The 22,443-nt window shown below is 37.8% G+C and overlaps 1 protein-coding gene across 6 annotated transcripts; it reads right to left on the bottom strand.

Moving 5' to 3' along the window:
• Positions 1 to 9,820: 9,820 nt before the first annotated feature.
• Positions 9,821 to 22,301, bottom strand: CLK1 (CDC like kinase 1). 6 transcript variants are annotated; one of them, XM_010602548.3, is made up of 13 exons: positions 22,169 to 22,301; positions 18,362 to 18,522; positions 17,928 to 18,156; positions 16,818 to 16,908; positions 16,339 to 16,405; positions 15,089 to 15,205; positions 14,835 to 15,001; positions 14,031 to 14,125; positions 13,820 to 13,949; positions 13,046 to 13,128; positions 12,468 to 12,547; positions 11,710 to 11,800; positions 9,821 to 11,590 (listed from the first exon to the last, which is right to left on the bottom strand). In XM_010602548.3, exons 2-13 carry the CDS (start codon positions 18,520 to 18,522, stop codon positions 11,447 to 11,449), a joined length of 1,455 nt encoding a protein of 484 aa, XP_010600850.1. In that variant the 5' UTR covers positions 22,169 to 22,301; the 3' UTR covers positions 9,821 to 11,446. The 6 variants fall into 6 exon arrangements, 5 of the variants coding, with proteins under 5 accessions (XP_010600850.1, XP_064142903.1, XP_010600851.1 ...); XM_064286833.1 differs by lacking the exon at positions 15,089 to 15,205; XR_010322255.1 differs by lacking the exon at positions 12,468 to 12,547 and having other exon boundaries at positions 11,539 to 11,590.
• Positions 22,302 to 22,443: the final 142 nt, after the last annotated feature.

Raw genomic sequence — 22,443 nt, 5'->3', positions numbered from 1 at the left:
TATAGGTCAATCTTTTTTTTTTTTTTTTTAATTTTTTTGGTAAATTCCTTGTTAATACCAAATGGTACTGTATGTCATGCATTCAGATGTCTTTACAGTGTATTAAATAATTACTCCTTTCATACAGTTAGGACTCCCAAACATAAACACCCACACACAATTTTAGTGTAGCTGAGACTACATTAACATATTTCTACAACCAAATCATTGCATGCTACCGCTGTACAGAGTGTACCCTGCTGTATTATATGCTGTGTAAAGTGAAAGGGTGTGTGGTCTTCCAGCACTACGTTATGATCTGTGTCCGATCAGAGGGTTTTTCCTGCATGGTGGCACAGTAGTGTTTACTTACTACAGTGTTGTGTATTAAATGGCTAAGTCACCTGTGACAGTATAGTGTAAAGAAAGGGAGTGCTTTTTAAAAAGACTTTGCAGATTTTCACCTTGAGTTTTAAGTGGTAATTTTGGAACTCAGCTGCAGTGCCAACATATGGCCTCAAATATGTAATTCTTAATATAGATGTTAAAGCTGTACTTTTAATTATGATTGTAAGTTTCTTAATTTCCCTGGAAATCTAGTCTAAGAGGTACTTACTATTCTGCTCTTAAGAAAATTCCAAGTCAGATAATTTTGACAGAGCATAACGTGGTGAGGAAAAATGCATGTGGCTGAGAATTTTACTATAATTCAGTGTTTCTCAACCTTTTTCTCATCACACCCCCCTCCCCCGCCCCCGCCCCATGAAACGTTTTGGACCTTTTTTCCGAATCACTTCCCCATGAAATTTTAATACCATAGATAATGCTGAAAATGTATGTGTATCTGCTTTGTACATAGAATAGAATGAGATTATTACCCCAATTGAGAATGTACACCCTAATTTATCTTTAAAAAAAAAAAAAGGTTAATAGTGGTCTAATAATGAACCATTTGCATTGGCAGACATATTTTTATGCTTGTCCATAGGCTGAAGCAGTATCTTTTCCATCAGAGTTATTAGGAAATCTGTTTTTTGCCAATCACTATCTTTTAGCAGAGTTGTGCTTTGTACCACCGTAGACATCAGGCAAGGCATTTCTCATTGGCTGTTGAAGTCTTAATAGGTTCTTGATTGTAAAAGAGTATCATAAGTAGGATCATTTTGGAGTTCCTTCTAATCTTTAAGAACCAATGAAAATCCTCTAGATGAATGATGTAAAGTTGTTGGGTATAACAGACTTTGGTAAATGGTATTGAATTTTCACTGATGAACCTGTACTGTTATATGCAAGTGGGCTGCTTAGAGGAACTGACAGCTGGAACTATTGGTAACAGAGATGTCAGAGTTTTAGTGTCAAATGTTCTGTTTACCAGCCTGAGACCTAAAGATTTGAAGTAAAATTATTAGGGAATCAAAATTTTTTCCATAGGCTTGATTTAAGTCAAATCTGGAAGGCTGAGAACTTATTTCACAGTGATGAGTTTATAATTGCAGAGGGGACTCATACCCATGCATAATTGCATGAAACTTAGTGTGGATCAGAAAGGCCTCTTTTCTGTCCCCACCTTTTTTTTAAATTAACTATGGGGAATTGGAAACCCTGGTGGCGTAGTGGTTAAGTGCTACGGCTGCTAATCAAAGGGTCGGCAGATCGAATCTGCCAGGCGCTCCTTGGAAATTCTATGGGGCAGTTTTATTCTGTTCTATAGGATCACTATGAGTCAGAATTGACTCGACGGCACTGGGTCTGGGTTTTTTATGGGCAATTAGCTGTATAAAATTGAGTCATTTCCAATGCACCTAATCCTTCTGTCTTTATTCTACGATTATAATTTCAGCTCTCAATGAATTGAAGGGATAGGACACTTTACAAATGTACTAAATGCCAATTTAGTAATTCTTAAATCAGAACGTTAGTTAAATTTTAAAAAGCTCAATTGTTTACAGTGCCTACTTCAGTGCCCTGGAGTAGTAGACAGCAGTAAAAATCTGAGTAACTTGCTTTCTAAGACTTTATCTAGAGAGACCAATATCTTGTTAACATATGACTAGAATGTTCATGGTTGTGTTAGTGCAGGCCCTGGAACTGTGCATTAAATGTGTATAATGAATCTGGGGTGCTGTAAAGATCAAGTATAATTGGGCTGTTTCAGGGAATTTCCAGTCTGTAACCATTTTAGAATATCTGAGCAAAACAAGTTTGGAGCCAGTTTGTGTTAATATGCTAAGGGCAAAAATAATTCAAACTATTATTTTTAAGGTGTTATCCTGAAGGCTATCCTTTTAAAAGTTCACTTAGAGGTAAACCTATTGGGTAAATAAATAACCTCTTTATGGACACAAGCCTCTATTATTTAAAAAAGATGTTCTACATTCTCTGGCATTTTAAGAATAAAGTATTTTCTCTGTAAATACACCTCATTTCCATTCTAGTTAGGAGTAATGGATCCCAGCATGGCACACAGTTGAAGAATGGAGAAAACTGGATCGCTGGTAATCCAGATAGCTCTTGGCACTCTGAACAACCTCAAGTACAGCTGTCCAAGTCAGTAATTACACTGCTGCATCATTCGTGTTTAACTGTGAAACTTGCTTCTTGTCTGTACCCTTGAAATTGAATAAAATTTCATGAGACTCCTTGTTAATGGAAAGAGAAAAGTCATGACTGTTCAATTGGTTGATGTACATACACTAAGTGCTGGAGTTCTTTAAGGCTTAGTACTTATCCTTTAAATATCTTAAGGCCTGTGCCTCCAGAATTTTTCTTTTCTCCAACCCACTTTTGCATTTGTCTGACTCATATACTGCAAACTCCTCATATCCAGACATGTACCAAAAAAATCCAGCATTTCACTTCATAAAATAGTGATGCCATCTACATCTACTCTCTGTAGAAAGCTTTCCTTCTTTTTCAGCACCAATGTGTACAGGTCAAGTTCTGTCCCAACTCCAAAATAACTCCTGATGCCACCACCATCAGCATCTTCCCCAGTTCATTAAGTGATACTTGGATGCAAGTACAGTTTAACAGTTTAAAACTTGTCTGCCTAGTCCCAAATGATCTCAAACTTGCCCTCTTGCTGCTATATATCCAGTGTCTGCTTCTCACATAGTAAGCATGCAACTATTGAATAAGAAGAAATGAAAACACATTGGTAATAATGCTCACCAGGGCTCCATAGACAAGGTTAGATCCAAGTAAGTAATGCTATGAGTGATGTGACCAAGACAGAATGGGAGCCTATCAGTTACATCTGTCTTTCAATTAAATGCATGTCATTTGTCGGTGCTGCTGTGCTGTAGGGTTCTGGTAATGAACAGAACTGGGCACCAGTACTCATGCCCATAGGAAGAGGTAGGTGACAGTGTGGCAGAGTGTTAAGACAAGAACTTGGCAGGGACTGGCAAATTGGAGAGTCCAGTTTCAAGGGTCTGTATTCTTTAAAATACCATGAGACAGATTACACTTGGTGAGAAAATGTGGTTTGCAAACCCCTAACTAGACAATGTACACAGTGCATGTCTACCTGAAATTTGTAGCTTGGTGGAGAAGTTAAAGGTGTGTGATGGGCAAATAATTCAACCTCTAAACCATGCTCTGCATCTGTGAAGTAGGAATTAAAACAGTCCAATAATGCCCACCCACCTCATTGTACTGGAAGTTCCAGCCAGGCCAATTAGACAAGGAAAAAAAAAAAATATGGATGACATGACCTTGTATATAGAAAATCCTATAAAATTTACAAGAAAAGCTACTAAAAAAAAAAAAGAACTAATAAATTAACTAAGCAAAATTGTGGGTTACAAGATCAATACAAAAATCACTTGTATTTCTATATACCAGCAATGAAAAACCAAAAAGGAAATTAAGAAAGCAATTCTGTTTACAATAGCATCTAAAAGAATACCTAGGAGTAAGTTTAAACAAGGAGGTGAAACATCTGTACATGATAACTACAAAGTGTTGCTGAAAGATGACCTAATAGATCCAGAGTCTCATAACACAACCAAAAATGTCCAGTTAAAAAACTTGTCATACCAAGAGCCAAGAAAATAAGTTGAATAAGACAGCCAACAGATGCCAATACCAAAATGACACATTTTAGGATTATCTGCTAAGGAGTTTAAAGCAGCCATTAAAATCCTGCAGTGAACAGTTAAAATTGCTTTCACTTGAAACAAATGCAAAAAAATCTCAGCAAAGAAATAGAATATACAAAGGAGAACCATGTGGAAACTTTAAAATTGAAAAATAAACCTGAATGGATGAGCAAGAACAGAGAGCACAGGAAAGAATCAGTACTCGAAGATATTAGGCGCTGTTGTGTCAGAATAGAAGTTACCAATCTGAATGATAGAAAATAGATTGAAAAACAAATGACCAGAGTGTCAGGGATCTGTGAGATAATCTCACATTTATGCCACTGGAGACTCAGAAGACGGCGGGGCCGAAAAAGAATTTGAAGAAATAGTGGCTGCAAAATTCCCAAATTTTGTATAAAACAAACCTACAGATTAAAGAAGTTGAGCAAATCCCTAAATAGATTTGTTAGGTGCCCTCAAGTTCAATTCTGACTCATAGCAACCCTATGTACAATAGAACAAAACACTGCCCAGTCCTACACCATCTTCATGATTGCTATTGGCTTGAGCACATTGTTGCAGCCACTGTCAGTCTGTCTCGCTGAGGGTCTTCCTGTTTTTTGCTGAACCTCTACTTTACTAAGCATGATGTCCTCCAGGGACTGGTCCCTCCTGATAACATGTCCCAAGTATGTGAGATGAAGTCTCGCCATCCTCACTTCTAAAGAGCGTTTTGGCTGTACTTCTTCCAAGACAGATTTGTTTGTTCTTTTGGCAGTCCATGGTATATTCAATATTCCTCACCAACACCATAATACAAAGGCATCAATCCTTCAGTGTTCCTTATTCATTGCCAGATTTTCATATGCATACGAGATGACCAAAAACACAATGGCTTGGGTCAGGCGCATCTTAGTCTTCAAGGTGACATCTTCGCTTTTCAACACTTTAAAGAGGTCTTTTGCAGCAGATTGGCACAATGCAATGCGTCCTTTGATTTCTTGACTGCTCTTTCCATGGATGTTTATTGTGGATCCAAGTAAAATAAAATCCTTGACACCTTGACAACTTCCATCTTTTCTCCATTTATCATGATGTTGCTTATTGGTCCAATTTTGAGGATTTTTGTTCCCTTTATGTTGAGGTGCAATCCAGCAGGGTCACCTGTGGTGGACAGGTTTCAGGCTAAGCTTTCAGACTAAGGAGACTAGGAAAGAGGGCCTGGCAGCTACTTCTGAAAAAATTAGCCAGTGAAAACCTTGTGAATAGCAGCAGAATTGTCTGATACAGTGCCAGAAGGTAGATGAGCCCCTCAGGTTGGAAACCACTCGGAAGACGACTGGAGGAGAGCTGCCTCCTCAAAGTAGAGTCAACATGGATGGAGTCAAGCTTTCGGGATCTCCATTTGCTAGTATGGCAACATTCATAACAAGAATAAACAGCTGCAAACATCCATTCATAGTTGGAATGTGGAATGTACAAAGTATGACTCTAGGAAAATTAGAAATAAAAAATGAAATGGAACACACAAAGATTGATATCCTAGGCATTAGTGAGCTAAAATGGACTTGTACTGGCCATTCTGAGTTGGGCATTCATATTGTCTACTATGCCAGGAATGACAAATTGAAGAGGAATGGCATTGCATTCATTGTCAAAAACAGCATTTCAAGATCTATCCTGAGTACAACATGGTCAGTGATAGGATAATATAAAAAAAAAAATTTTTTTTTATAAGACCAGTTAATACAACTATTATTCAAATTTACACACCAACCACTAAGGCCAAAGATAAGGACACTAAATAGAATAAACCCAAAGAAATATACATCAGGACACAACATTGCCAACTTCTGAAAATTCAGCCACCTACCTATTTTTTTAAGTTTTATTGGAATACAGCTGCAGTGAGTTTGAGGGAATTCAGGGTTGATCAATGGAAAAAAAAAAAAAAAAAGACCATGAGATGTAGGTTTGCACAAGCTTTTTATTGGGGTCGATGAATTGACAATCACATGTAGGGGCTGCTGTGTTAATAGCCTGGGGTAGGGTAAGTAATAAGGAGCCCAAGTGGTGCAAATAGCTAAGTGCTCAGCTGCTAACCAAAAGGTTGGCAGTTCAAACCCACCCAGGAACTGCACCATGGGAGAAAGACCTCGTGATCTTCATAAAGATTACAGCCAAGAAAACCTTGTGGGGCAGTTCTACTCTGTCACATGGAGTCACTGTGAGTCAAAGTCAACTCCATGGCACCTAACAATAACAGGGTAATGGATAGATTGCATTGATGGCCCAGATTCTTCATCCCCGCTGCAATCCACATCTTTTGTTGTGTAATCTTGTAGCACTCACACATATAAACTCTGGGCACAGCCATGTAACTTGCTTTGACCAATGGGGTGTTAGTAAATTCGCTCTGGGATACCATTCTTGAGGAAGCAGGACAAAACCTGGAACTTTAAATCTAACAAAACATAGGCCTTTAAGGTTTAAGTCAACCAATACAATACATTTTACTTTCAAACATGTAACTAATGAACTTTTAATTTGTAAGAATACAGAATTTTATTAAGGGAAAAACTAATCAACAGTTCCATTTCTGGTGACATTTGGTATCTATTTTTTAGACCTTTTCTCTATTCTTAGGTGGATGAACTATAATGCTTTTATGCTATATAAACAAATGGCTCATACTACACATATAATTTATGTAGTACTTTTATCAAAGAAGAATTTTCCATATCTTCTCAATCAGGTTTTTTAATGGCTGCAGGTTAATGATTCAAGTGCATGTACTTTACGTAATGATTTCTTTACTGTTGGACTTTTAAGGCAATTTTTACTTTTCACATCTATAAACCAGACTGTAGTGTATATCTCTACCAGTGTACTTTTGAATCCCAGATCTTAGGCTAGGAAATAGTGCAATTGATTATCCATGTCACCATCTTCAACATCAGAATTTACATCTCAAAATTTAGGACTAGAGTCATCTGTTGCTTAACATCTACAACAACCCATTGCCGTCAAGTCAATTCTGACTCATAGCGACCCTATACAATATGTTCTGTAAAATAGGATGTTATGTGACTTGGACATTGTGCAGACACCGTATTATGGATGAAAGTCCTTTCATTCACTTCCAGAATAAGGTTTTGTCCATAAACATTTGCTGGGGTGCATAACCTCCCTCCACAATTAGTTTAAGGTTTCAACAAATTCTGCGCCTTCACATCGGCACTTGCAGACTTAGCACTTGCTTTCACATAATGCAGCCAAAACCATTTGCAGTTCTTGACCTACACAGAGCTAGCACTAAACTCGATATGGTAGTCTGGTCCTGCTTTTTCTTGAAGCATCTCTAACAAGCTTCATGCCTTAAAGTGATCGTCAACGTGTTGAGGAGGGATTCGCTTTTGTGTTAGGTCCTCAATCCACGTCGTCAGCAATTTCTCTCCGATATAGGTCCCTCTTGCATTTTCATTAGCCTTGTAGCTTTTTTTGTTTGTTTTGTAGCTTTCAGTGGAGCTGATCCTTTAACACCTTGGAGAAATTTTTGTTTTTGAGGATCACTGTGATTGTCGAGTGTTGTTTTTAGATGTCACTGAGTCAGTTCCAACTCATCGTGACCCTTTTACAACAGAACGAAACACTGCCTGGTCCTGCACCATCCTCACAATCGTTGTTATGCTTCAGACCACTGTTGCAGCCACTGTGTCAATCCATCTTGTTGAGGGTCTTCCTCTTTTTTGCTGACCCTCTACTTTACCAAGCATGATGTCCTTCTCCAAGGACTGATCTCTCCTGATACATGTCCAAAATATGTGAGAAATAGTACTGAAACAGTCTGGCTGTACTTCTTCCAAAACAGATGTTTCTTTTGGCAGCCCATGGTATATTCAATATTCTTCACCAGCACCATAACTCACAGGTATCAATTCGTCTTTGGTCTTCCTTATTCATAGTCCAGCTTTCACATACATATGAGGCAACTGAAAATACCTTGAGTCAGCAGCACCTTAGTCTTCAAGGTGACATCTTTGCTTTTTAACACTTTAAAGGGGTCTTCTGTAAAATGAAATCCTTGACATCTTCAATCCTTTCTCTGCTTATGATGTTGCTTACTGGTCCAGTTGCAAGGATTTTTATGTTGAGGTGTAATCCTTATTGAAGGCTGTGGTCTTTGATCTTCATCAGTCTAAGTGCTTCAAGTTCTACTCATTCTCGGCAAGCAAGGTTGTGTCATCTGCATAATGCAGGTCCCTCCAATCTTGATGCCTCATTCTTCTATAGTCCACTTTCTCGGATTATTTGCTCAGCACACAGATGGAATAGGTATGGTGAGAAAATAGAACCCTAACACACATCTCTCCTGACTTTAAATCATGCAGCATTCCCTTATGCTGTTTGAATGACTGCCTTTTGATCTATATACAGGTTTAGCGTGAGCACAATTAAGTGTCCTGGAATTCTCACTCTTTGCAATGTTATCCACAATTTGTTAAGACCCATAGTCGAATGCCTTTGCAGAGTCAGTAAAACACAGGTAAACATCTTTACGGTATTCTCTGCTTTCAGCCAGGATCCACCTGACATCAGCTACGACATCCCTGGTTCCATGTCTTCTTCTGAATCCGGCTTGATTTTCTAGCAGCTCTCCGTCAATATACTGCTGTAGCCACTTTTGAATGACCTTCTGCAAAATTTTGTGTGATAATGATATTGTTCAATAATTTCTGCATTCTGCATCCTTTGTTGGGAAAAGGCATAAATATGGATCTCTTCTGTCGGTTGGCCAGGTAACTGTCTTCCAAATTTCTTGACATAGATAAGTGAGCACTTCCAATGCTGTAACTGTTTGTAAAACATCTCAAGTGGTATCCTGTCAATTCCTGGAGACCTGTTTTATGCCAATGCCTTCAGTGCAGCTTGGACTTCAATACCATTGGTTCCTGATCATATATGCTACCTCCTGAAATGGGTGAATGTTGACCAGTTCTTTTTGGTATAGTGTCTCTGTGTATTCCTTCCATCTTTTGATGCTTCCTGCATTGTTTAATGTTATTCCCATTGATTCCTTCAATATTGCAACTTGAGGCTTGAATTTTTTCTTCAGTTCTTTCGGCTTGAAAAATGCCAAGTGTGTTCTTCCCTTTTGGTTTTCTAACTCCAGGTTTTCGCACATGTCATTACAATACTTTATCTTTTGGAGCCACCCTTTGAAATCTTCTGTTCGGCTCTTCTACTTCATCATTTCTTTCTTCTGCTTTAGCTACTCAATGTTCAAGGGCAAGTTTCAGAGTCTCTTCTGACATCCATTTTGTTTCTTTCCTGTCTTTTTAACGACCCCTTGCTTTCTTCATGTATAACGTCCTTGATGTCATTTCACAACTCGTCTAGTCGTCCGTCATTAGTGTTCAACGCGTCAAAATCTACTCGAGATGGTCTCTAAATTCAGACGGGATATACTCAAGGTCATACTTTGGCTCTCATGGACTTGTTTCTAATTTTCTTCAGTTTCAACTTGAACTTGCACATGAGCAATTTGATGGTGTGTTCCGCAGTCAGCCCCTGGCCTTGTTCTGACTGATGATATTGAGCTTTTCCATTATCTGTTTCCACAGATGTAGTTGATTCCTGTGTATTCCATCTGGCAAGGTCCATGTGTATAGTCGTCATTTATGTGGTTTGTATCACCAAAGCCGTATTTTCCAACTAATGACCCTTCTTGTTTCCAAATTTTGCATTCCAATCACCAATACTTATCAATACATCCTGCCTGCATGTTTGATCAGTTTCAAACCGGAGTTGGTAAAAATCTTGTTTCTTCATCTTTGACTTTAGTGGTTGGTGCATGAATAATAGTCATATTAACTGGTCTTTCTTGTAGGTGTAGGGATATTATCCTATCGGTGACAGCATTGTACTTCAGGATTGACCTTGAAATATTCTTTTTGATGATGAACACAATGCCATTCCTCGAGTTGTTCCCAGCATGGTGGACCATATGATTGTCCAATTCAAAATGGCAGATACCGGTCCATCTCAGCTAATGCCTAGAATATTGGTTTATGTGTTCCATTTCATTTTTGACAATTTTCAATTTTCCTAAATTCTTACTGCGTACATTCCACATTCTGTTTATTACTGGATGTTTGCAGATGTTTCTTCTCATTTTGAGTCATGTGACACACCTAAATCTGTTACATCCCATTCACCGATCAGAATTTCTCAACTGTATTACAACCTTATGGGACCACGGACATATATGCAGTCAGACGTTTCCTGAATGTATGTTATGCAGTAAATGACTATATAATATAGTATATAAATAAGCTAAGGTCAAGTCTTTTTAAGGGTTATCAGTTGGGAAACTCAACAATTCAGGACTTAGGAAATTCAAAGATACCCTCTGCACTGGGCACCCTGATGTTATTTATAGGGAACAGATTAAAAAGACTAAAGGAACCAAGGGACCAAAGGAACTTTATACAACATGCCACTCAAGACATGTGGTCTTCTCCCGAAGACATAGCTTATGTAGAATATAGGCCACTGTTGCAAACTGCCTTACATATACTAATAATACACTAATTTATACTCATAATTCTGAGGTTAAGTAAATTTTCTCTAGTTTTACATCTAATACAGGGAGGCACAGAGATTAAATGACTTTCCAGGGTCATACAGCTAATAAGGGCTAATTTGAATCTAATAAGTCTAGATCTCGAGTTGTGACTTTTGGCAACAAATTAAAATTTGTAATATGGTCTACAAATCTGTTTAAATCTCTCAGGCTTAATTGCATTAAAAAAAAAAAGACCATGGCAAGACCTAGCCTAAGGATCCCAAATGGATCAAAAGCTGTCTTATTATCATTTGATAATGCAGACTTGGCTACAGTCTGGATGCTTTTTTGTCATTACCACTCCTGAAGGAGAATAGCACCTGAAGCCATTAAAAAAAAAAAAAAAACCCCACTAAGGCAGAGACCAGCAAGTACCAGTACCCCCTGTAATCTGGTTCCATTAGCCCCGAGAAGAAACAATCCCTAAAATGAAAACAAAGCTAAGCATTTCCAAAGACTTAAAAACACCTCCAAGAAGAGAAATGTGTATCTATTCTTTAAAGTGAAAAGTATGAAGAAAATGCAGATTCATATAAATTTCATAAGCACAAGTTTATTCTGAATAAATCATCTTACACAGTAGTTACTGAAAAAGATCTCCATTAGTTTAGCTATATACTTAAACTATTCAAACAAAATAAACATGGCAATATAAAATCTAAGAATTTTACAAAGCTATATAAATAATTTAATATTTAAAAATTAGACTGATACAGTCTGTATGATCTCTTCAAGAGCTGTACAACTTATAGAGCTACACAGTTTTTTTAAGGGGGGAAAAGAAAGGATGCTTTAAGGCTTCTTTGAGAGTAATTCTTTTGGCTGGGTCATATTCCAACATTTTCTGAATGAGGTCAAACAGAAGCTCATGTTCAGCATCCTGAGAAAGCATAAATTCCTGAAAGGGAGAAACATATTCAATAATCTTTTCTACTACCATTATTATAATCTTGTTTTTCCACCATAAAAGCAGAACAGAAACCCATTTTTCACATTTGAGCAACATCCCAGGCTTACCTTCAGAGGTTTACAGCGCCTTGAAACGTATCTGCCAGCAGAACTGTGTTCATCCCAGTCTAGTCGATCATGATGGAAATATTTACGTTTCCTAAAAAATAAGTCAATATCCATGCATGTTTATGTTGACACTGGAAACTTAAACACCTTAAAAAGGTGACTGGTTCCAATTATTCTGCTGAACGACTAAATTCAATGCAGCCATCTAAAAATATATCTTGATTTTACACATAAAAAGAGGTTATGTACTGTTAGATTTTCTTAAAAACCGCCAGGCTGTTGCCTTCAAACATCTGATCCTTATTTGTAACCTATAAATCTTCAGCTATGCATATTCGTAGGATAAAAAAATGTCCAGGAAATATCACATCAAAACATTAAAGTTGTGATGAAAGCTAAATTCCATCCATGGAATTTTCTCTTTATACTTTTTATAAAAACAAAAAATCTTCATAAGAGCAAATACACAATGGAAACAAACATGCTAATCTCTAAGACATTATGCTCACGTCAGTGAAATTATGCCTGTAGGGTATTTAACACAAAATTTATCTCTAAATGTTTTTACAGATTTAAGTTTTAGGCAGTAGCCTAAAGATAACAGATTATATAACTTAAATAGTAGTAATCTGCTATCCCCAAGGTAATCTGAAATTTAACTAAAAAAGCATGTTTGACTTTACTGTTTTACGAAGTTCTAATCAGAACACGTGACCATGTGGCACTAAGGATGGTGCTAACTTTTAAACAAAACATACCTGGTTTTCTGTATCATATGTTTTGGTAAAGGTCCAAGAATCCTTTCCATCATTGCTAAGTGTTCCTTACTGTCATGTGTCTAAAATTATAAAGAACAACAAACCTTTGTAACTATCTCCACTTGCTCACTGTGGTTTATTCTCATTTAACACAGCTGCTAATTTTCTAGTCCATAGACGATTAGAAATCAAAGGAAGGTAATCACTAAAAAAAGGCATGCTTTTATCAGTTACAGCAGATAGCAAAAAGTTAAGGCCTACAGAGCAAACTCACCAATGATTTACCTAAATAAACAAGGATATTGCTTATAATATACTTAAAATTTTTTTCAAGTGAGATCTAAAAACAGTATATAAAACAATAAACAATGATGGGAATACTAATGCCCAAGGGTGGTAGAATTCTAGTTTTTGTTTCTTTATGCTTATCTACAATTAACATACTCTATAAATATAGCCAGTAAAAAAAAAAAAAAAAGAAAAAAAACTACCTTAGTATGTGTGTACGTAGAGTATCCATTTACATACACAAGACTTTTTTGGGGGCAAAGCAACTAAAACAGATCATTGTCACTTACTGGAAATACTGTAAACCCAAGGTAGTATTCAATAAGAATACATCCTATACTCCAGACATCACATGGCTGGGACCATCCCAGAGCTGCAAAGCAAACCAGAGCGTTACAAGAAAAATGTATCATCAGCACTTCTTTAAAATATGTACAAAATCTGATGTTTGACCTGGAAGGATCCTAAAGGAAGCACTTAATTCAAGGACAAATGCAGTATGTATAGGGTATACATAGAGAGCACTAGAGCTCTGAAGACTCATAGCTTCAAGTCCCAACTCTGACTTGCTCCTATCGGTCCAGTGATTTTTTTGGGGGGTGGGGGGTGGGGGGGAGAGGCTCTCTCAGTCTCAATTATCCTAAATAGTAAAATAGGAACTAATCTCAGACATGAAAAGTGTTTGCATACAACAGGCATTAAGTGATTGTTCTGAAACCGTACCAAATACCAAAAAATGTGCAAACTAAATCCCAGAAAGGTTAAACCAATTGGTTCAAAGTGATAAGCCTCTTGCTCTAAGTCCCAAAGCTGACTCTGCAATTTTGGGAACAATCAAAGAACTTAAAATTGTTTAATGTGTTCTCCTCTTAGGGCGGAAAGGGGAAAGATACAAGTTCCACAAAGAATAAGACCTACAACTATTAAATTTTAAATCACCTTCAATAAAATATATACATTGTTTTCAGTTAAACTTAGAAAATAAATTCTATTTTGCACTGTCATTTTACACATCACTGCAACCATTATAATTGTTATAGGTTCCCAAAGCACAACCTACAAACCTAAAATAACTTCAGGTGCTCTGTAGTGTCTTGTAGATACCAATGTACTGTGATGTTCATCATCGTACGTTGCACTTCCGAAGTCCACAACTTTAATATCTGGATTTAGTAAGGTACGCTCATCACGTTTCTGAAAATCATAAACGATGGTTAAGAAAGCACACAAAAAAACCTCGTTTGAAACTATAAAGACAATACATTAAAGACTTACCATTTTGGTGTTATACGCCTCTGTGTAGTCTGACTGTACGAATAAGATGTTTTCAGGCTTTAAGTCTGTGTGAGTCAACTTATTACTGTGTAAAACTAAGAATGAAACAGAAATTTTAAAATTTTGCTGCAATCTGAAAATCAAAAAACAAAACCCCAAAACCCTACAATAAAATAACCTCTGATGCCTTTTCCCACATGCTCAAAGTGGTCAACATTCCAGCCAGCTAGAAAGCCACCCATTACCCTCCTTAAAAAGGTACTCAGTTTAATTAACAGCTAACTGCTTAAAAAGAAAAAAAGAAAAAAAACTTTTTTTCCTTTTATGAAACTAGTATCACCATTCCTTAGTTTTTACCCAGTGTTCTAGATTCCTATTTTAGGAAATCAGAATGACTAAATCATAATCTTCAAAATCACTGTTATTATATTCTGGATAAATCACTGCTGTAGAGTCAATTTTGACTCATGGTGACTCTATAGGCCAGTATAGAACTGCCCCACAGGGTTTCCAAGGAGCACCTGGTGGATTTGAACTGCTGATCTTTTGGTTAGCAGCTGAACCCTTAACCACTATACCACCAGGGCTTCCATATTCCAGATAGTATATTATTTATTGAATGAAGTGCACAGTACTGGCTGAAAGCACTTATAATCAACTCAATCTTTTCACACCTACTCTTAAGTCAGGCCTCTAAGTCCTGTACGCTAGGTCCTACATTCTTTTTCTCCAATAACCTTATCAGTCTGATACCAAACTAGTCTGAATAAACTAAAGTTTCTGGAAGATACGCAAAGTACTTACAATTGACAGACTTGCATATCTGATATGCCATCTTTCTGATATGATCCAGTCGAAATGGTAGAAAACCATTTTCCTTAATGAAGTCATAGGTACTAAGTCCCAGCAATTCAAACACAATACAAACATGTCCATGATGTTCAAACCACTCCAGCATCTGGACACAGCGGCTATAAACACATGGAAAATAATCAGTACAGCTTTTCACAATTCAAAACTACCTGAGGTGGTTTTCCAAGTTCTAATTTGATACTTACAATGTACTGCTGGGGTCTGTTGTATTTAAATGTTCCAGAACTTGTATTTCTGAACGAGCAGCTTCACAATATCTGTCTACATTTTTTACTATTTTTACTGCTACATGTCTACCTCCCCTATTAAGAGAGAATAAGTTAAAAAATAATAATTATTCCCAATTCCATTTTTCTATCACCCTCTTCAAGCATCTGCATTATTTCTACTCTGAACCATCTTATTTGTTTTCTTGAATTTATGGCTTAGCATTTCATTTTCTCCCATTATATGTAAGTATTTTCTTCCAACTAGAACTCAATGTAAGTAACTAAAATGACCTCTGGGCATATGGCCAGGTTGGTAATACAAATACATATATATTGAATCACAGAGATTTCTTTCATCAGATCACCACCCATTTGAGAATTTTTTGGGGATCCTCCACCTATAATAACCTATGTATCAAGAGTTCTAATTTAACAACTATACTGGGATACTACCATCTCAATCTGCATCTCAACTTAAGACAAATATTTGTGACGCAGTTTCTTCCTATACCTGTCACTGGCAAATACCTCAAGTCTTTCTTTGATCCAGGTTACCAGAAAAGTTGGGATACGGTGGGGGCACAGTAAAGAGCTCTAGCTCTCAGAAGCTTACCAGCCAATAGTGGGAGAGTTCCTCTAATAATACATTAAAAAAAAAACTGTCATTCAGAAGGGGGAAGAAAATCAAACAGGGAACAGAAAAGGTTAACAAAAAATCTCTATTTAAATTATCTTAAGCAATTTCAATCGGTATTTTGTTAAGCATAAATAATCAAGCTCGTGGCACTGATCCAGAGGAGTTCTCAACTCTCTATGTATATCAAGATGAATTATGGTAGTTTCTTAAAAAAATACAGGTTTCCAGGTAACCACCCGGGAAGGCTTCTTCAGTAGGTCTGGGGTAAGAAAAGCTGAAATTGCTCCTGACCACTGATCTAGGAAGAAAAGAATGGCCACAACAACTGTGCCTAAAATACTTTTCAAAGTAACAAAACGTGTTCTCAGCTTAAAATTGGAATTAAGAAACTACATATACTATTAATAGTTATTGCTTAAGATATACAAAGGGCCAGTTACTATTAATGGAGATTTCCTATATCCAAGTCAAAGACCCAAGCTAAAAGAGTTATCAAGATAAATATCTAACTCAGGATCAGACCATATCCTAAAGCTAAATTTTCTATACTGTCAACCTCCCCAGTCTAAGTCCAAGATGGGAAACTTACGCTTTATGATCGATGCACTCCACTACTTTCCCAAAAGCTCCTTCACCTAAAGTGTCAACAATTTCATCTAAAAGAGATTAAAAAACCTCAGTCATATCAAAAAATGGAAACATTTTAATTATCATAATAAATGCTATCAATGCAGATTATTCTAGTTGATGCTATAAATTTCCTATCACTAGGTATTTATTTTATTGGTCAACACCATCAAAAAACATATAAAATTATTTTTAGTCTAATTTCATTCTCAGGCTAATTCATTAACTTGATTTACTGTTCTCGATGTTCTGTATAACAAACATTAAATTTCTAAAGAAAGCAAAACACAATCCCCCCCCCACCAAAAGAAAAGAGAAAAAAAAAAAAAAAGAAAAAGAAAAGAGAGAGAAAGAAAAAAGACTTCCAAATCCCTGCAATCTTAACATATATATAGATTATGTTATCTGAAAAGTGAATAAGTGTTGAAAAATATTCTATACATCTTGCACTTAGTACGTCTCCACTCTGACAGATCAGGTGACCCTCCTCATCATCCTCTACACTCCTGGTTCTTTTCCTTCGGTGACTCTTCTGGAAACGTCAAGTGGGCGGCACCAAGATCATCCAGCCAATCAATATACCCGAGTGAATTCAGGGCAGAATACGAAATTCATTCAGCGGGGAGATATTCAGGCATTCAGATACACGCCAGGCCACAAACGGTTGGCAGGAGCAATTTCAAATTCAGTCCCCAGAAATTCACAGGGCACATAGTTTATGTTAACAGGAGAAAAACATGGCAAGGAACAGATTTTCAGATAAGATACTCAAAGTGGCAAGGCAACAAAACATAATACAATTGTTTTCTTAAAAAAAAAAAAAAAAAATGCTTAGTTGTAGCATTCACTGAAACATAATTTTAAGTTTCTAGTGTCCTAATTTAATGTTGCAAAATTGTAGGAGATAATATTTACTTGTCAAAGTAGACTGTGGCCAAATTAAGATTTCTTAGCTAATCTAAGAAAATAAATATTGGAACAGTAAATAAAATCAAAATTCTAATTTTGGGGGGAAAAATATTCGGCATACAAGAATAACACTATGGCATTTTAAATGTTGTATGAGCTAATCTCCAAATTAACACATAACCCATGAAGTTAAAATCTGTTGCTCAGTGGAAAAAGGATTACAGAGCATGCTTTGCTAGAACAAAGAGGCATACCTAAACAGCAATTATACAAAAATATAATGCCTGTCCTCTTTTTGTGATAAGACTTCCACGTATCAAAAACAGATTTCTTGAAATATCATAAAAACCTTTTGGAATATTTTCAAATAATTTTTACTAACTAACCTAAATAATTTCACTGCTATTCACTACTTCACTGGAATAATTAGTAGCCAACTAGTAATAAAACCTATTATAAAACTAAATATGTACTGTATTTCAGGAATTTCCTATTCAAAGCAAAAACACAGAAGAATCCTGCAAGTTAAAATTGAGTTGACTTCATCTTAAACAGAACTTTCTCAAATAATCAAATACAATTCAATCTTCCTGCTCCACACGGGAAATAAAATTTCCGAAAGTGTTTTAAAAGAGCTCATACCCCATGTGAACGATGATGTGAGGTACTGTGGTGAATCCTGTGTTTGCTTTTATAACTACTTCTTCCACTTCTACCAGAAGACTTGCTACTATGGTTCTGATATCTGCTTTCATGATCTCTATGGCGATGTCCAGGTTCACATCCTTGATTGTAGTCATTTCTGTATTCGTCAATGTAGCGACGACTATGATAATCTTTCTCATTTATAGATCTGCTTTCCAAATAATGGCTAAAGAAATTTTTAAAAATTGTTTTCAATGTTTTATACTAATATCAAATATTCTCAAATTCTCAGTAAATCTCTTAAGACAGTGCTCTTACTATCTCTCACTGGAAACAGGAAAGAACGGTAATCATGGTTACTTATTTTCAGTGATTCAAGTTTTAATCATGAATATATACATTGAGACAGTTTCTTTAAATATGCTCCTTACCTCTCAGATGTTTTAGAGTGATTGTATTTGCAGCGCTTGTTTTCCCGAGCACTGCTATGTGATCTCTTCCTTCTTTTATAACTGCTGCTGCTCCTCCACTTCCCACAATCCCAATCCTTTTCATCCCAATCAGGACAGTACGTTCTCCTTGAGTGTCTCATCTACATAAAAAAAAGTTTTTTTCCCAGTTAAACTGTTTCCCACATGTTAACACTGAGTTGTTACATAAAACTCTACTTTGCAAATTCACTCTAGTCACCTTTGAAGTTCAAGTTGAAAAGTCATTGTTACTCAATCTAAAATCATAGATAAATCCAACTACTGGACTGTCCCACATGCTGGGCGCGACTCATATAGATTCTGCATTATCCACCTCATATCTGGGATTAAATGAATTTATCACAAGAGTGTAGGAAAAGAAAAAAATAAAATCCCAAACTAGCAATTTTGGTAAAATCTTACTCCTACTCTGCCAGTAACACAAATGAATTATAGAATCAGGTATACCATTCTCCCCACTTAAATGTTTATCAGAAAATAGCCTTCAACCTAAAGCAATGTTTTTCTTATCACTAAATTAATTACATTCACCATACACACAGATCACCACTACTGAATCTATCAAAGACTTTTATTACACACGTAAGTCAATGATGGCACCCGAGAACAAACACTACAAAACACCCTTTTTCAAGTATCACTTCCCAGCCTGCACAATAACAAAACTCAGCTTATCCTAAAAGCAATCTTAACACATCAATTTGGGCGTAGGGGGAGGGAGCCACCTTCCTTTCAGAATGGTTTCTAAGAAGACTTGAAAATTTAAAATTAAGATTAACTGCCATCGTACATGCCACTTATTTCCCAACATAATTCTAAACTACATAAAATTTCAGAAAACTGAATTTTGAGAACTCCTATTACTTTAATTACAATCATTCTCTGACAGGTAGAAAAGAACATTACACCTACTTCTCACCATATTATTTGACATTTTGCATTTACGACAACAGTAAAAAACCAGCTATCCAACTATTCTGCACATTAATGATGTACGTCTGGCAGTAACAAACGCTGAGGTGGGAGGCAAGAGTTACGCTGGCAGTGATGGTTAAGGTTATGTGTCAACCTGGCTGGGTCATGTTTCTCAATGGTTTGGCAGTTATTAAACAATGTAGTCATCCTCCATTTTTGTGCTCAGATGTGGTCAGCCTCCATTTTCAAATAACACTGCTTTTTACATAATGACCTGGTCTTTGGAACCTAATTATGTTGATAAGGGAGGAATGGGTGTATATAGAAATGGCTTTTCAACAACTACTGTTCTTACTGGAAACCCTGGTGGTGTAGTGGTTAAGTGCTATGGCTCTAATCAGAAGGTCGGCAGTTCGAATCCACCAGGCGCTCCTTGGAAACCCTATGGGCAGTTCTACTCTGTCTCATAGAGTCGCTATGAGTCAGAATTGACTCGACAGCAACAGGTAATGGCCACCATTCTTACCAGTAATAACTGCCTGGACCCCACCACATCTCTATATACAACTCTCAATCAAAATGCCCCCTTCCCAGTGAAAAACAGTTTGGCTGCTCCTCAAAAGTTAAACACAGAATTATCCTATGACCCAAAACAAAAAGTAAACAAAAATCCTTACAACTGGACCAATAAGCAACATCACAATAAATGGAGAAAATACTGATGTTATTGAGATTTCATGTTACTTGGATCCAAAACCAATGCCCATGGAAGCAGCAGTCAAGAAATCAAACAACGTATTGTACTGGGCAAATCTGCCGCAAAAGACCTCTTTAAAATGTTCAAAAGCAAAGATGTCACTTTAAGGACTGACCCAAGCCACAGTATTTTCAATCACCTCATGCATGCAAAAGCTGGACAACGAGTAAGGAGGACCAAGAACTGATGCCTTTCAATTACAGTGTTGGTGAAGAATATTGAATATAACATGGACTACCAAAAGAACGAACAAATCTGTCTTGGAAGAAGTATAGCTAGAATGCTTAGAAGCGGGTATATCAAGTCTTAAGTACTTTGGGCATGTTATCAGTGAGGGATTATCAGTTACTGGAGGGAATCACACTTGGTGAAGTAGAGGGTCAGCTAAAGACAGGATGGCCCTCATCAAGATGGACTGACAGTGTCTGCGATGACTGGCTCAAGTATAGCAATGACTGTGAGCATGGCACAGGAACTGGCAGTGTTTTGTTCTGTTGTGCACAGGGTCACTATGAGTCAGAACTGACTCGATGGCACCTAACAACAACAACAACGTGACCCAAAAGAACTGAAAGCAGGGTCTCAAACAGAACAGTCTACGCTGGTATTCACTGCAGCATTATTCACAATAGACAAAAGGTGGAAACCCACGTGCCGATCATTAGAAGAATGGATAAACAAAAAATGTACATATACACGATGGAGTATTTATTATTCAACCATAAAGGGAAATAGCGTTCTGATACATGCTATGACATGGATAAACCTTGAAAATATGCTGAGTGAAAAAAATCAGACACAAAAGGGCAAATACTGTATGGCTGGCAGCCCAGTGCTTAACCCATGTACCACCACAGGGCTATGAGAAGAGGGGTAACAGGGAGTTACTGCTTAAGGGGCACTGAGTTTCTGTTAAGGGTGAAGAAAAAGTTAGGAAATGCATAGTGGGGATGGCTGAACATCAACATCAATGAATTGCTCATGTAAAAATAGTTAAAATGGCAAACGTTTTGCTATATATATTTTACACGCACAAAGTCAAGCACAGTATGTGATCTATATGGGGGTACGGAAAAGCCCCTAGTCACGAGGAAACATAACAGGTAAATTCAGGTTGAGAAACATTCTACAAACCTACTATCTGCGCTCTTCAAAGTCACTGCCATGAAAAAAATTACCGGGTTGTCTTTTAAAATTTTAAAAAGAAAAAATGATCCACTTGTTGAATTTTTCGTTCTAAAACAAAACTAAGACCTTCTATAAAATGTTTTAAAATTCAATGTGAAACATAAAAAGACAAGCAAAAAAGGTCCCCAATTGCCATTACAAGAGAACTGAGGAGGGGTGTGGTTGTACAACGCAGAAAACGCCCGAACCCCTGATTTCTCCCAGAGCTCCTTCAAATATTTCTCTCTTTCCCTTGGGTTCCTAAGCCTGATTTCTGTTCCCACGGAGGGCAAAGATACCGGCGATTTTCACTCCAATCCTAGGCGCTATTTCCCTTAACGCAACAAGGCGTTAAGTAAAATCTCACTATACCAGTTCAGTGTGTTCGATCTTTCTCTCCCTTTGCGACAAACACATTTCTCCACAAGAGCTCGACTTACGCACATTCCAGAATCCAAGTAAACGCCCTCCAAAACGGAGCCTCACCTTTTCTCAGAGAGCGAAGCCCTGCCTCCACCTCGCCGCCATTTTACAGCTCGGCCGAGGCGGCCGCAGACGACACGGCAGACAACATGGCGCTCGCGGCGCCTCGGGCCCGGCCCGCCCCACGGCTCAGGCCGCCCTGCTCCTTCTGAGCACCGCAAACAATTCGAGGGGCCCTCGTCATCTAGCAAAACTGTCAATACCCCCCACCAGTGTCTGGGGCGTCGCGATCCCAGCATAAACTGGTGACAACAGGCTTAGCAGAGCAGGGAAGACAAGCGCGCTGCCTTTGTGCAGCACAGGGAAGGGCAGGGCAGTCTTCGTACCGGAGACTGCCGGCGCAAACTAGCAGACAAGAAACGGCAGCGCTTCTGAAGCACAGAAAAAGGACCCTGACACCTAGCGCGCTTCCTCCAGCATCTTACCGTCCTGGCCAAAGAATTCCAGCCGACGGAGACAAAGCCTGCAACGCAATCACGAAAGACGCCCAGCTGACAGCGACCGGCTCAAACCACAAAATGGAGCTGACAGTCGCGGCGTCTCGAGTCTTCTTCAAAACAATCGGGACGCTGCGCATGCGTCTCCTCGGGGCGGGGGTGGGGAAGAGGGCGGTGCGTGCGGCGCGTGCACGCGAAGCGAGGGGGGGGCGCGCGTGACCGCTGTGCGCGCAGGCGCTCACTTGGAGAACGAGCAGAGGTAG

Source organism: Loxodonta africana, chromosome 6, assembly GCF_030014295.1.
Source record: "Loxodonta africana isolate mLoxAfr1 chromosome 6, mLoxAfr1.hap2, whole genome shotgun sequence".
Lineage (NCBI taxonomy): Eukaryota > Metazoa > Chordata > Mammalia > Proboscidea > Elephantidae > Loxodonta > Loxodonta africana.
The sequence above is the reverse complement of the archived record's forward strand: the minus strand, read 5'-3'. Positions and strand labels throughout refer to the sequence as shown.

Excerpts from the sequence above, each read along its gene's own strand:
- CLK1 (XM_010602548.3), bottom strand. The coding sequence starts at position 18,522 with ATGAGACACTCAAGGAGAACGTACTGTCCTGATTGGGATGAAAAGGAT. Across the intron at positions 15,206-16,338 it reads GAGTGCATCGATCATAAAGC|GGGAGGTAGACATGTAGCAG; the intron begins GTAAGTTTCCCA and ends CTCTCTTAATAG. Across the intron at positions 11,801-12,467 it reads CATATGATACAGAAAACCAG|GAAACGTAAATATTTCCATC; the intron begins GTATGTTTTGTT and ends CTTATTTTTTAG.